General features: G+C 39.5%; 1 protein-coding gene across 1 annotated transcript in view; it reads right to left on the bottom strand.

Moving 5' to 3' along the window:
• The window catches only part of Rab3GAP1 (RAB3 GTPase activating protein subunit 1), a 452,945-nt gene that overhangs the window by 51,972 nt on the left and 384,213 nt on the right, over positions 1–16,760 (bottom strand). Inside the window, exons 9-10 of the mRNA XM_067151789.2 lie at positions 15,234–15,373; positions 5,381–5,565 (exon numbers count right to left, since the gene is read on the bottom strand). Of these exons, the coding sequence (XP_067007890.2) occupies positions 5,381–5,565; positions 15,234–15,373 (325 nt within the window). The remainder of the gene's footprint in view (positions 1–5,380; positions 5,566–15,233; positions 15,374–16,760) is intronic.

Here is a 16,760-nt window from a genome sequence, read left to right as displayed (position 1 = left end):
ATCATCAGTACATCATTCATACAGAGAGAGCTGCATGTCCTTTTTGTTTGTTTGTTTCTGTTTGTTTGTTTCTGTTTGTTTGTTTGTTTGTTTGTTTATTCATTTATTCATTCATTTATTCATTCATTCATTCATTCATTTATTCATTCAGTTGTTCTGAGCATGTGTATAGCTGGTGGATTCAGTTTCATTTTTTTTCTATAGGCGTGATCAAGCCACTTCATTGAGACAATTATGACAGCTCACCATTGCGGGCACTGTACTCGAAGTCACTGCTTCTCTGTGCACCTATGCCTCAGTACTCTGCTATGAAGCCTTAAATTATACTCCCTGTACAACTAGGTAACCATCCTCTTCAGCAATAAGGTACACACAATTTCTTCTTAATTGAACAAGTGCTTCTTGGTGAACGAGTACAGTAAAGTGTTGATATGTTGAATCAAGAATAATCAGTATAGTAAGGTGCACTCATTTATTGGAACTCAGAACTAGTTATTTTCTTCTACTATGCACCAGAACAACATGGTAGGAATGCTCTGCAATATCGGACCATTCAACAGATCCGCAGAAAAGTGGATTTCATGTATCAAGACTAGAGCTATTCATACCATGCAATCAGATAAAGGACGCTACTGAAGTTCCCAGTTTATTAACATAGTGGGGGTTAAGACTTACACTTTGCTAAAAAAAATATGTGTTTCCCAGGCAAACCTAGTGACAAATCCTACAATGAAATTATCAAACTTGTTTAGGAAATTTATACCCAAAACCTTCTTTCAGTGAGAGAGGAAATTTAAATCCTATATCTAGACATCTATAATCCCTCAAACAATGAGACATCCATCATACCCTACTCTACTTCTGTGACTAACATAGGAATTATTATGACTGAGACTCTAAACTTGACTTAACAGGTGATAAGCATATATATTAAAGTTCATAAACGCTTATACCCACTGAAACAGTTCTGTAATGTATTTTCTGTTTGACTGAAAGAATAACTAATTCAATCTCCAATACTACCTATATTTGACTACTGAGACACTGTGTTGACTGAAATAACCTACAACGGTAACAAGAAACTGGACTGGGGCCTGAATAACTGCATAAGATATATCTTTCATTTTAATCTACGATATAATGCTCACATATCACCTTATTATAAGGAGCTGTCGTGGCCATGAACTTCACATGCTGTCACTTGCACACAAAATACATTCTACTAATACTCCCAATTACGAGTATCTTTCTTCACTTTTTTATTCTTTCGTCCTGTCATAACCATAATACAAGATCTAGCTCCTGTCTTGACATAACCATACTCCACATGGCTGTTTGTAACCACTCCATCATAATCTCTGCATTCAGGTCATGGAATTCTCTGCCTGCAAACATTATGGGCATTCTCTCTGATCACAAGTTTAAACTGGCTTGCCATGAGCACTTGCTGAGTAGATCCTGCCGAGTTGCTGGATTTATTGTGGAAGGAATGAATGATTAGCATAGTTACCTCATTTAAGTGTATTTTTGTTCATTTAAAATTCAAATTAAGGATTCTGTTATGTTTATTATTATTATTATTATTATTATTATTATTATTATTATTATTATTATTATTATTATTATTATTATTATTAATATTAGTTGTGTTATTTGTATTTGTAATTATAAGTTATGCAGATGTATAGGAAATATAATCTACGACTTTACTCTTCCGCTCACAGACCGCGGGAATCCACAAGTGAGTGCCATATGGCTTATGTCAAGCTTGGTGTGATAAGAAGTCTTTACTGCTGATGCAGCAGTTCCCCAGTAACTACTGGACTTTTAAGGTGTGTTGTGAGGTTATCATCACAATGGTTAAGTACAATACAGCACAGAGGATACTTTTGGTCGAGTGTTATTTGCACAAGAAGAAGAAACCAGTTAAAAGGTGGCTTTGAAACTTCCGTTCACAGTTTCCCAGTTCTTCAGTACCATCAAAACATTACATGCAACAACTTGTTCACAAGTGGCAGAGTACTGGTTCCGTAACTAATAATATAAAACAGCAAAGGAGAACAGCTCTCACAAAGGAGAGGTTGGAAGATATACAGGCAAAACCTCAAGTCAGTCCACGTAAGTCACTTCAGCGAGTAGCTCAGGAAACTGGTTTTTATTTCACATTTGTCAGCACGTGATGCTCTCACTCACTCACTGATTTGTTTGTTTGACCTGAGCATGTGCAGTATATAGCTGGCGAGTTCAGTTACATTTAGTTTCAACAGATGTAATCATGCCGCTTCGTTGAAATGACTATGTCCGCTCACCATTTGCGGGCACTGCACCTCTGTGCTTCTTCACTTCAGTACTCTCCTACAAAGTCTTAAACTATACTCCCTGTATATTCTTCCAGTATTTTAGTGTAAGAGAGGACCTTGAGCCCTACCTTTGCCACAAATAAAGGCAATATCTATCTATCTGTCTATCTATCTATCTATCTATCTATCTATCTATCTATCTATCTACCTATCTATCTATTAGTTATTTTTCCTTAACTCTGAGTTATGCAGAATATTATGCTTAACCATATTTGATTACCCTCATATAAAGCTGGTTTCTGCAATAGAAAACTAAACTTACAACATCTCTTTACACAAGAATAATCATTCTCTACACTTTAGTCAGAGTATATTGTTCAACTAGCCACATGCCATACCATCTTAATGTTACTGCACTTTGTAACCTTGAGTAGCTGCACTACTGAGCTTAAAACCCTACTTTACGCTACTTCGCAACTGTCAGCAAACTAGTACTGTGCTTATCACAGGATAGCTTGCAGTAGTGTCGCTACTGGCATGCTAGCCAGCAGTGTCTTGGGAAGGTGCTGTATCCAACTAATGAACCCATGCCTCACTGGGGAGGAACACTGGTAATTTCTGACAATTGAGTTTCCTGAATTTTATTTAGCTGTCTCAATCAGAAGCAATATTTTTTGGCCTCGGCAAGGTGTTTACAGTACAGGGTGACGTCTAATTTGGAAATTCTTGACCAGCTGGGTTACTCAAGCTCTACACAGTACAGTAAAAGAATTACTTTATGGACATAAATTAACTTCCAATGTCCATAACATTCTTTTGTCAGTGCCATGAAGAAGAAACATTTGCTGAAAACTTTAAGTGGAAGTGAAAAACAGAAGTAATTAAAGAAGTGGAAAAAAAAACACTGCAGTGGAATTTGGCATGCCAGATAATACGTTGTCAAACATCTTAAAAATAAAGACAAGATTTCTAATGCTATGCATAAGTCACATTTTCCTTCTAAATGGAAGGGGTACAGCTGATTTTATTTTTTTATTTGAGACAAAGTAGTATTTCCTATACCATAAATTTCCGACGACTTGAAGAATTTTCAGCCTCCACAAGCACTTTAAGGTATCATCAAGTGTACCGACTTTAAAATATTATTCTTTCATGTGTTTAGTGAACTGACTGCAGTTGAATACAGTTCTGTAAACTATGCCTGATAAAATATTAAAATGTACAAAAATTACTTTATGGAAATGAATTAACTTGCAAAGTTCGTAATGTTCTTTTGTTTCAAATTAAGAAATTCTTGATTATGCAAATATATTCCTCCATTTCTTTAGTCACAACACATCCATAGATGTAGACATGATACAGGCTTTTGGGCTTATACCATGTCAAGAAAATTTTGCTTACAGTTTAGGTAAAAGCAAGGACAAATTGTCTCCACTATTAAACCTGGCAGGTACAAAATTTCCTGTACTTGCAGCAAGGTATACATTGGCTAAACATGCCGGTCCACTGGTACTCGTATCAAGGAACAACCAACAAAATATCCGTCTCAACCAGCCAGACAAGTTAGCATTAGCTGAGCCCTATCGTCGCATCATGAAGTATAGTGTTCCAAGATGTTTGAGCTCTTACCCACACTAAACACTACAGGTTTAGGATTATATGGGAAGCTATGGAAATACATAAAAATCCTAACAATTTTAACAAAGACACTAGCTATCAATTAGGTAATACATGGTTGCCAGACATTAAGGATATACGTACTTTCATTACTGTTATTTTGTTTCGGTGTACGTTCGTCATCACCGGATGGTTCATTCCAGGCTGTGTATTTAATGTCATACTTTCATAACGTGTGTACACTGGTTCTGCCCACCCCTCTCACACACATTACCCTCTGTTTTTCTACACACTTTCTTTCCATTCTTCAGCTCTCTTCTACTCTATTCTTCCATCCTGGGTGTCGTTCATTGTATTTTATTTTATTTTATTTTATTATTTTTATTTCTATTTATTACTTCTACCACATTTGTCCCTGATTCATCTGATGACCATTCTGTTACTTCGCACGCACACATGGTGTAACTAGGAACATAATAATTGGAGCTTAGATAGTGTCATCACCTCCCGCTTGGAATACTAGTGCTGTGCCAACATACAGCGAGCCATCTGGTGATGAATGAGTGTACCACACTTACTATGACCAATGGTAAAGCATTCTTAAATTCAAACCTTCTTTATAGAAGTCTTCCTTGTAAACAGTCAAGATTTTCTTCTGAAGACTTGGAACTAAGTTCTCTGCAAAGCGTAAAGAATTCACCTTGTTTTCTTCACACGGCATAAGCCTAAACGCTTACAAGAACGGGCTGTGAAATCATCAATGTTAACATCCACAGATGCTACCATTACATGCTGTTTGATCTCATATTTAAGCACAACCTGGAATGCATCCCTGGCTACAGAGTTCGTTCTGTATCTTCATCATTGATATCCTCTTCATTAATATCAGCCTGGAGAACAGTGGTAATATTATGATCATCATAAGCTAATCTTTGGTGACCTCAGTGATAGTCAGTCATGACAGGGTCAACTGTACTGTCAGTACACAGGAAAATACACAAACTATAACTAATTACACAAAAATAACAAATTGATCCTCATGACTAAACAATACTAGATTTTTTTAAATATGAAAATAGAACTGTACCACATAAGTTCTTTTTACAAATGACTCACAGAAAGGATTCCAAAATCTTATAATAAACTTTAAAGTAAAATGGGTTATTCAAATAAATGCAAGTAATGTATTAAAAATAATTTTAAGAAGTATTACATATCCCATGCATACTGTTAGTGCAACAATGTCTACAGGTCACAAAAATTACTGTCATCTTCAGAAAGCAATTTCTAAGAATATCACATGCATTCAATTAAATCAATGATCCTATAGAGTTCATCTATTTCTAAGTTATCCACTTTTTGCACTCTTCTTATTTACATCCAATGTTTATTCATTTATTTATTTATTTATGCAAAGAATTCTGCCTTTGAATAGTGAAAGGTTCATTTTAACCAACAATTACCTGTAAGAGTGGAATATAAAGATGATCACCGGTCTTCAGTAAGCGCAAATGATCATGTCTGGTATGCCGGCCTTCTGGTCGATTCCAGAGAGAGCGTTTCTGGCGACTTCTCTTGCGTGTTGTATCATCACCACCTTCCGTGGGGGCTTCAGTTGAACAGTCAAAAAATTCCTCTTCATCTGATTCTGCAGAAGCAGAGAAAGTCATAAAAGCAAAGCATTATTAGATTGGATGCCAGTGTTAACTAGGATATGTATGAAGAATATACCATATTACCACGTAACACCTGTACATTTATGGTAGCCTCACTCATTAATTTCATATTAATTTCAAGCAAAGGTGGATCCAGGATTCCCTAAAAGGAAGGGCTAACTTAAAAAAGAAAACATACCACAAAGCAAGAACGAGTAATTTGAACGTTTTACTTCCGTAGTGATGAAATTTCCCATGTTTATTTTAAAGAAATTGTTATGGTATAGTGTAGACGATGCTTGTTGATTAAAGGAGCCTAACATCTAGGTCATGGGCCCCTATAGTATAGTAAGGTAATTTGATATTTATTTCTCCAGGAAATTCCATTAAATGATGTTTAAAGTACTACTGGTGAATCAAATTTACAACGTACAGTTGCATATTAGCAGTTCGCATGAATCAACATTTGACCTGTTATAAATATAAAGAGATGTTCAATATTTATTTCCCTTTCTTTATGGATGTTTGCTAATGCAAGGCCATTAATCTGGTTCTCTCCCATTGTGGTACGTAGGACCAAGCCCCACGAAGCCCCTCCCTGGATCCGCTCCTGATTTCAAGCTGACTTTACTTTCATGAGCAAGAACTAGTATGAAAAATAACTTATCAATGAAGATAGCATTTACATCATAGGTGGCTGAAAAGAGGTGACATAAATGATGCCTCTGGCAAAAGGGAATCTGAGAGTAGCAGGATATGAAATGGAATAAAAGAGGCAACAAAATATACACAGGAGAATTAGAATTCACATAATAATGTATGGTACAGAGACTTGGCCTGTGACAAAAACTGGGGAAATCCATATCAGGCAGCTGGAATGAAGTTCTGAGGAGCAGGTTTCAGAAGACAGGGGAGTGGAGAAGTTGAATGATAAGTTAGAGAGAAAATGGTTGAGATAGTAGTTTGGACACACCAAAGGATAAGCAAAGAGGTTGACAAAATGAAAAGTTAGCAACTGCAGATGGAGGGAAGAGAGGGGTCAAAGAAGACCAAGAACAAATTGAAGGCTAAATGAAGAATGCAACATGAACTTGACCACAAGCACTGAATGAGGAGTGGAGGAATGACCAAGAAAAGTGGAAAGGAACCATATTAGCCCCACTGGAATGAACTAGTCAAGGGGAAATGATGATGAAAATCACATTTATAAACTTAATCTTTGGGAGCCCTTGCACTACAATAAGAAATACAGACGACTGACCGACCGAACAAACAAACAAACACACACACACACAAACAAACAAACAAACAAAAAAAAAAAAAAACACACTCAGCTCACTTTTAATTTTATAGACAGGCCCTAATTGTTGCATCAGGCTTTGCTGTGAATACTGTCAGCCATTTGCTGGCAGTGCCACATGCTGGACAAAAAAAAACAGTGGAAGCGAGTAATGGCCGCTATGTTTTTGTAAAGTGATGTGAGCTGTATAAAGAAGTGTTTCTAACATTAAATTCAGTGCAAACCAATTGTAAGACTTCCTTAAATATGTTCCTGCGTGTAATGGTATTACACAACATTTAGTGGCGACCGTGACAGGATATTTACGATTTGAAGAAGGAAGAATCATCGTACCCACAAGGAACATGGAGCACGGAAGCCTCGATAAATTACTGAAGCATAGGAGAGCGACAAGGACTTCGTGTACGAAAATTGCTAAACAGGTTAGTGATTTGACTGAAGAGGAAAATCTTAATATTACGGAACTTCAATCATTATCCACCTTGTTAGAAAGTAAGATAGCGATTTTGAACGAACTAGATTCGAAAGTGCTCGATTTGTTATTAGACGATGACGAGGCTGATATTGACAAGGAAATGGAAGGGGCTGATGAGTATCAGAAAAAGTATCTGGACCTTAAATTGCGTATTTCGGGAATACATGTTCAACAAACTGAATATGAAGCAGGCAGTGTTGCTAGTAGGTCTAGTAACCAACAAACCAAGAAATTCAAGTTGCCGAAGTTAGAATTCCGCACTTTTGGAGGGGATTTAAAGGAGTGGTTACCATTCTGGAGTCAGTTCTCAAAAATAGATGAAGATCCCGAAATAGCTGTGGAGGATAAATTTCAATATTTAATACAGGCAACAGTAAAAGGATCATGTGCTAGGCAGGTGGTTGAGAGCTTCCCCCCAATACGAATAAATTACAGCAAAGCAATTGAAAGCCTAAAATCTCGTTTTGGCCAAGAAGATCTTCTTGTGGAGGTTTATGTACGTGAACTGTTGAGGTTAGTTTTACACAAGGCCTCGCAATCCAAATCCAGAATTGCACTGTCTCAACTTTATGATCAGTTGGAAACACAGTTGAGGTCACTAGAATCGCTTGGTGTCACAACGGACAAGTGTGCCTCTATGCTATTTCCCCTTGTTGAATCGTGCCTACCCGAAGACTTATTAAGAATTTGGCAACGCAGTATTCCATTCACCTCCGCTACAAATGCGAAAGACCGTCTGGAGGGGTTAATGAAATTCCTGAAGTCGGAGGTGGAGGGTGAACAGAGAATAAACCTTGCTACATCTGGGTTTGACTTAAAGTGTGAAGGGGCAAAAGAAAAACTGAAGCACAAGGGGAAGGATTCAGACGACAACATTCCTACAGCTATGGGGTTATTAACATCAAATCAACGTAAGGATGACAAATGTGTGTTTTGTGAGGGTCATCATACCAGTGCAGATTGCTTTTCCGCTAGAAAAATGTCAATGGAAAGTAAACAGAAAATGTTAAGGGAAAAGGGGTGTTGTTATATGTGTCTGAAGTCAGGGCATATGGTAAAGAATTGCAAGGCAAAAAACATGAAATGTATAATTTGTGGTGGGAAGCATGTTGTTTTAATGTGCAGACAGTTGTTAGAAAAACATGTCCCCAAACCAGTTAGCAACAGTGAAGAATATGCAACTCAGGAAATCACATTGGCAAATGTTTCCGCTTCGCCCAAGGTGTTGTTACAAACTCTTCGCGTAAATGTAAGATCTGATAAAAAGACTGAATGTGTTCGTGCTTTGATGGATACAGGCTCCCAGAAGTCATACATTTTGCGAAAGACGGCTTTAAAGATGGGTTACACTTCACTACGAAAGGAGATCATCTCACATTCTCTTTTTGGTGGTGTAACAACGCAACGGAATGAGCATGAAGTTTACAAGGTGCGTGTAGGGGACCTGAACGATGAATTTCGGTGTAATTTTGAGGCTTTAGACCAAGAAGTGATCTGTGGAGACATTTCGCATGTTACGGAAGGGGAATGGATAAACGAGCTAAAGAAATTGAAGATAGATATCACCGATAATGAGGAAAGTTTGGGGCCTATAGAAATACTTATTGGGGCGGACGTGGCTGGCAAACTTTTAACAGGAAGAAGAGAAGTGCTGTCGTGTGGTTTAGTGGCAGTAGAGACATTGTTAGGCTGGACTTTGATGGGGAAGATTCCTAATACCAAGAGAAGTGAAGAAAATGAAGGCTTGCTTGTAACTTCCATGTTTATTAAAGAGGCAAGTATTACTGATTTGTGGAGGTTGGATGTAATAGGCATTTCGGACCCTGTCGAGAAAGTTACGAAGAAGGAACGAGAAATTGCAGTGAAAGATCATTTCCTCCAAAGTGTTCATCGCACAGAAGAAGGTCGATACCAAGTTCGGCTACCTTGGACTGAGGGGCATCCCGCCTTGCCATCAAACCTGAATCTTGCTGAAAGAAGACTGGGTTCGATGAGGAAGAAATTATCTGAAGACCTTTTTCGAGATTACAATGAAGTGTTCGAAGATTGGTTGGCTGAGGGAATTATAGAAGAAGTGCCTGAATCTGAACGTGTTCATTGTTATCACTACTTACCGCATAGACCAGTTGTAAAGGAAAATAGTGCAACTACCAGAATCAGACCTGTTTTTGATGCTTCAGCAAAACTAGGCAGTTCTCCATCTTTAAATCAATGTCTTGAAACTGGTCCGAATCTGATTGAACTCATCCCAAATGTTCTGTTAAGATTTAGAGAAAAGAAGATAGGAGTGGTTGCTGATATTAAACGTGCATTTTTACAGATTGGTATCCACCCTGAAGATAGGAACTTTCTATGTTTTTTATGGTGGAACTGTTATGAAAAACTGGAGGTTAGGGTATTCTGGCACGCAAGAGTCGTTTTTGGTGTAAAGTGTAGTCCTTTCCTCTTAGGATCTGTAATCGAACACCACTTATTGAGAGAAGAGGATTCAAATCATTCTCTTAAAGAAAAGTTACTGCACAGTTTTTATGTTGATAATGTTGTTTCTAGTGTGGACACTGAAGCTGAGCTCAATGCATTTATGTCAGAATCGGTCAAAGTCATGGCAAAGGCCAAATTCGAGCTTAGGGGTTGGGAATGGACAGGTGACAAGTGTCAGAGTGCTCATGATAACTCTTATTCTGCAGTACCGGGTTTGTTGTGGAATCGAGAAAGTGATGAACTCAAAGTTAACATGAGTTGGATTAGAGATTTTCTTTTTGACACCATTACCAAGAGAACAATCCTGTCGATCTCTCACAAAGTGTTTGACCCTATAGGTTTTAGTTGCCCTGTTATGTTGTGTCCTAAATTGCTCCTGCAGAAAATGTGGAAGATGGAATTTGATTGGGATACAGAAGTTGACGATGCTATCAAGAAAGAATTTCTGTCATGGTATGAAGAACTCCCTCAGTTAGAAGAAACTGGCATCCCCCGATGGGTACAGAAACCTGTGAATATAAAGGAATGCACGTTACACACCTTTTGTGATGCCAGTCAAAAGGCATATGCTGCAGTAGTTTTCCTCAGGGTAGAGACAAGCGACAACGTTCAGCTTCATCTGTTGGCGGCCAAGACACGAGTCTCTCCTATAAAGAAGATTTCTATGCCTCGTTTGGAGCTTATGGCTGCAACTACAGGAGCAAGGCTTGCGAAGTCTGTTCTGGACGGATTGGGATGGAAAAATGTGAAGACTTTGTTTTGTAGTGATTCTACTACAGTAATTGCATGGATTACCAGGGGAGACAAATGGACAGTCTTTGTCAGAAATCGAGTTGACGAAATAAGGAAAATCACTTGCTCTGAATCTTGGAAGTATGTCCCAGGGGAACTTAACCCTGCAGATTTACCTTCCAGGGGCTGCAAAGCTAAACAATTAGTTGCTTCTAGATGGTGGGAGGGACCTGCATGGTTGAAGGAATCACCAGGAAAGTGGTTTGCTTGCAATGATGATCCCAAAGAAGATGAGATCAACATGGAAAAGGTTAGATCCCCAGCTGTTGTGAATGTTAACTGTTTGGTTTAAGAGGACCAAAAGGACTGGTATTTCAAATACTTCTCTAATTTTACAAGAATTGTCCGCATGTTGGGGTGGTTGCTAAGGTTTATACGCAATAGCCGCTTACCTACAGATCTGCGTCAGAGAAGTGAATTAACTGTGGAAGAGTATGCCACTGCAGAAAGAAGAGTTGTTCGGTTTATTCAAGAGGACTCCTTTTCGGGGTTAAGGGACGACAGACTGCGAACGCTCAGAGTATTTCAAGACCATGAAGGAATAATTAGGCTGAAAACAAAGATCACCTACCGAGATGACCATGAAGACTTTTGTCAGCCTGCAGTACTTCCATCACAACACGTGGTAGTGAAGAGGTTAATCATGACAGAACACAAGATACAAGGACATGTAGGATTGCAAATGCTGCTAAATAACCTCAGGGAACGCTATTGGATTTTAAACGGTCGGAAAGCTATCAGGTCGGTTTTGTCCAAGTGCGTCATATGCAAGAGACACAGTGAAAGACATCTTGAAGTTATTTCACCTCCACTTCCATCCAGTCGAGTACGGGATGCTGCCGTGTTCGAGATTGTTGGACTGGATTTAACCGGACCCTTATATCTACAAGGTGGGATTAAAATGTGGGTGTGCCTCTTTACTTGCGCAGTGTTTAGAGCTGTCCATCTGGAATTGATATCATCAGTCTCGACAGAAGCATTCTTGCAAGCACTCCGTCGATTTGTGGCTCGCAGAGGAAGATGTTCTGTTATCTACAGTGACAATGGGACGAACTTCACTGGGGCTTCTAATTTGCTTCGAACTCTGAACTGGGAGGATATATCTAAGTACAGCACTGCTAGGTGTATTGAATGGCGTTTTAATCCCCCCCAGTGCACCTTGGTGGGGTGGATGGTGGGAGCGCTTGATACGTCTCCTCAAAGATTTATTGAAGAGGATATTGGGTAGGTCATGTCTTACTTACGAGGAGATGATGACTACATTATGTGATTGTGAGAGTTTGATGAATTCTCGACCTTTGACTTATATCATGGAAGAAGGTTCTGAGCTAGTGCCTCTCTCCCCTTCTTTATTCCTGCAAGATATAAGGGAGATTGGTGTTCCTGATCTCGATACGATAGACACTCAGAGCCTCAAAAGGAGGTATAGGTACCGACAAACTTTGAAAAGGGATTTGAGGAAAAGATTCAGAAGTGAATATTTGGGGCAGTTAGTGTTACATCGTGAAAAAGAGGGCACCCGTACTGTAGCAGTGGGGGACGTTGTGTTGATTGGGTGTGACAATCTCAAGCGGATAGACTGGCCATTGGGATACATAGTTGAAGTTATACCAGGTAAGGATGGCGTCATCCGAACAGTGAAGCTCAGAACTGGTCAAGGCGAGTTATTACGTCCAATACAAAGGATTTATCCCTTGGAAGTGTCTGCTGATGACCCTATTGTGCTCTCTAGAAACTGTGATTCTTCAGGTGTACCAAAGGATGACAACAGTGGTGATCCAGTTGTTACTCGAAGTGGTCGAGCGGTGAGAGTTCCTGACAGACTTGATTTGTAAGCAGCAGGTTTGTATTTGTTGGTATTGTTGAGTAGCCTTCTGCTACTCAAGGTGGGAGTATGTTGCATCAGGCTTTGCTGTCAATACTGTCAGCCATTTTGCTGGTAGTGCCACATGCTGGACAAAAAAAAAAAAACAGTGGAAGCGAGTAATGGCCGCTATGTTTTTGTAAAGTGATGTGAGCTGTATAAAGAAGTGTTTCTAACATTAAATTCAGTGCAAACCAATTGTAAGACTTCCTTAAATATGTTCCTGCATGTAATGGTATTACACAACACTAATAGACAAACTGTGGATTCAGTGTTGTGTTAATATCATGGGTATAGCCGGGGGATATGCAGGCCCTGATTTCAAGTAGTTAGCACCCTGGGCAAACAATCTATAGACGCCCCACCCCCCACCCCACCAATCTGCTCGTTTTTCTGTCCCTATGAAAAAATAATTGTTTATAAATTAAAGATTACTGTTTTCAAGATTATGAGTTTTACAACAATATCAAAGGAAACGCTATGTAACTAACACTACTCGAGTTAGAATCATGAAACTTCGCACACTGATTTAAAATACATTGTTTTTAGCTGTAAACATTACTCAGTTAATTTACATAAAATGCTTTTGAAAAAAATATTTTTCCATACAGAATACTTTCCCAGTTGACTGTGAATACAATAACGAATCTCTTAAAACAACGTCTCCATTAGCAAGAGTACTCTTATACATGTTTTGAGACACTGTTCTTTTACCATCATTGTAAGTTCGCAGAGATTTCGAAAAGTCCACCATTACGTTTTTGTTTTGGACGATGTTTAATAATATTCTCAACTAATTAATTTAACTTGACGTTCCAAGTAGCAAGATCATCGATAGAAGATGAATCAGGCACTTTAAGTAGTTCAAGTTCGCCACTCTGATTTTTAGCAACGCGTTATTTTTTATTCAGCACCACTTAACTTTTTACTCTTGGATAAATACTGAAAAACATGTAAGAATTACACGAGACAATGAGTTGGCTAGGTGAGGTTATCAGGTTGATGGTGAGCGGATGTAAACAATGATACGCACACGATCCGTCACGAGCCAATAACAGACAGGGCTGTCTAGACTAACAGGGTTGCGAAGCTACGAATTACAACTGCCCACTCAGCACTCGCACGAGTTAAATAATACCTTTCTTATTGCTTGCAGTTATTAATTTTTCTTCATAAAATTTTAATATATAGATTAAATTCCGGTTTTGAAGTTAGAATAGTTTAAATTGATTTGTATAGGCTAATAAATGAATTGAAATAATTTGTGGAAAGTGAAAGTAAAAAATGAAATGTCGTATGGCTTTTAGTGCCGGGAGATCCCAGGACGGGTTCGGCTCGCCAGGTGCAGGTCTTTCTATTTGACTCCCGTAGGCGACCTGCGCGTCTTGATGAGGATGAAATGATGATAAAGACAACACATGCACCCAGCCCCCGTGCCATTGGAATTAACCAATTAAGGTTAAAATCCCCGACCCGGCCGGGAATCGAACCCGGGACCCTCTGAACCGAAGGCCAGTACGCTGACCGCTCAGCCAACGAGTCGGACAGTGAAAGTAATTTGAATGTAATGAATTGAAGACGTAATTCACGCAGGCCATAATTACTCGATCCGCCGGCCGCCGCCCCTCAAAAACTGGCGCCTTGGGCAAATGCCCTGTCCGCCCATTTGTAAATCGGGGCCTGGGGATATGGGTGTTACTTGGGGTTAGAACCACCCCCATAAAGTAAATAAACATTCAGAGATGTAATTGTAGATCCAACAGATCTGTGATTCACTTGTATCAGTGTCCTTATAATGACAAGTCATGCAAGCACCTTCATTGTGTTCTATCATCATTTGGTAACTACAAGCCCACCCCCCTCCCCACTACGCTACTGGTTGATGTCTGCAATATTATGGTTCTCACAACAGAGGACAAGAACATTATTTCCAGTCATAGGGAGTGAGAAGTCAGAATGGGCCCAGTTTGCTTCATGTTAAAGATCAGCGATTTAACAAGGAGGCACAAAAAACAGAACAATGTTAGCTATCGTTGACAAGTTCCATATTATGCGATCAGTTCCACAGTATGTCAACGAAAGTGAGACAACAGAGCGCCCGAGAACCGTCACTACAAACGAGAACCATGGACGACTTCTCCAATAGGTGTTACATGTCCGGTTATGGAATATTAGGCTCTTATTTCGTCGAGGATTCTGCAGAGAATCTAAAAATAGTGGCGTGGTAAAAACAGCACAAATGGGAAGAAAATAATGAGGCCTCTGTAGACAACACGTTTTAGAAGACTAAAAATGGGCGGAAATGGCAGTTGAGCTCCTTTGCCACTAAAATTCATTGGCAGGTGTCACCTGTTTACTATGGTCGTCTGACAAGAAGTCGCGTGGTTTCTGGGTAAAAGGTGCGAAAGGTAAACAATGCTGGCGCGCATGTGCCAATCTCAGGTCTCAAGACCTGACAATAAACATCTGTTCCTTCCGCGATAACTCTTGCGACTGGAGGTGCTGCCGTGAAGTTTCAAAGTAGTAGAGCAATTGTGTCTTAGTTACTGTCTGTAGTGCACAATGAACACTTTGATAAAGAATATCCATTGATTCAGAGAGCTCGCATTGTTTGTTTGTAGCTAAGAGTGTAGTATCTGTCACTCGTGCCGTACCTGCAAGCTGCCGCGACTTCTTCTCAGACGCAGACAGTATAGTGAAGTCTAGACATATAACATACACAAAATTAATATTGTGGACATTTACTTACCTGACTCAGATTCTTCAGCATCAGGAGCAGAAGAGGACGCCATCTTCTCTCGGTTCAATCTCCGTTCTATACAGCAGTTTAGCATCTGCAGCTTCTGGTTCAACAAACAGGTTCTATGATCTGGGAAGTCCCGTTTCACCCTGCAACATTTAAATTGCTGTACTTATAAACATGAATCATTCAGTCGCTTAATATATAGTAACGTAGTGATCACTCAGATTTATGAGCAGTAGGCCTACAGTACGACTGCATAGAAAGTAACCACCAGTGCTGGAGTTATAAACGGGCCTATACCTCTAAATTGTAGATCGGGGACACAAAGTTCATCAAAATGTAATATTTCTTTATTGCTATTCTATGAACAATATCTTAATGTTAACTTATTCACTTTTCAATTGAAATGAAATAGTTACAACATTATATAAATAAATTAATAGATAATAACTATCGCTGCCACATTATAAAAGTGTTCACATGTTTTAAAGTTATAATTTTTAATACCTTTAAATAGTTACTTCGTAGTAGTTTCTACACTCTTCCAAATGCATACTGTTTCAGTATTATCCTGAACATGTATTGTTCCATATTATTATACATATGAATCAGGTATACTTGTGTGTATTTAATGACTGTTTTGAATTTCCATAGGGTACTGTGTAGAGTCTGCAACCAATTAAACAGAGGAGTAAGACACCAATATTTTTGCATTACAGTATCCGATAATGATATACGGTTTAGGAAATTGGACGCCCATTGCAAGTCATAACATTTCTAAATTTAATAGGGAGAAGTGCGTCTGAAGTAATGGGTAATTTTCCATGCCCGGAGTTAATATGCTAAGCACCATGGGCATCATCATCATCATCATCATTATCTGTTTACCCTCCAGGTTCGGTTTTTCCCTCAGACTTAGCGAGGGATCACACCTCTACCGCCTCAAGGGCAGTGTCCTGGAGCTTCAGACTCTTGGTCGGGGGATACAACTGGGGAGTATGACCAGTACCTCGCCCAGGCGGCCTCATCTGCTATGCTGAACAGGGGCCTTGTGGAGGGATGGGAAGATTGGAAGGGATAGGCAAGGAAGAGGGAAGGAAGCGGCCGTGGCCTTAAGTTAGGTACCATCCCGGCATTCGCCTGGAGAAGTCGGAAACCTCGGAAAACCACTTCCAGGATGGCTGAGGTGGGAATCGAACCTACCTCTACTCAGTTGACCTCCCGAGGCTGAGTGGACCCCGTTCTAGCCCTCGTACCACTTTTCAAATTTCGTGGCAGAGCCGGGAATCGAACCCGGGCCTCCGGGGGTGGCAGGTAATCACGCTAACCACTACACCACAGAGGCGGACAGCAATGTGGTGCCCCCTCCCCCCATTGCATTTGAAGTGAAACCCACAGGTTAGTAATAAAACTCGATATGGCGCTTTTTAAAATTCTATTGTTGAACGTATTTTTATATTAATGATTGAAATGCGCGCGGCTGTGAGCTTGCATCCGGGAGATAGTAGGTTCGAATCCCACTATCGGCAGCCC

This window comes from Anabrus simplex, chromosome 7 (assembly GCF_040414725.1).
Source record: "Anabrus simplex isolate iqAnaSimp1 chromosome 7, ASM4041472v1, whole genome shotgun sequence".
Lineage (NCBI taxonomy): Eukaryota > Metazoa > Arthropoda > Insecta > Orthoptera > Tettigoniidae > Anabrus > Anabrus simplex.
The sequence above is the reverse complement of the archived record's forward strand: the minus strand, read 5'-3'. Positions and strand labels throughout refer to the sequence as shown.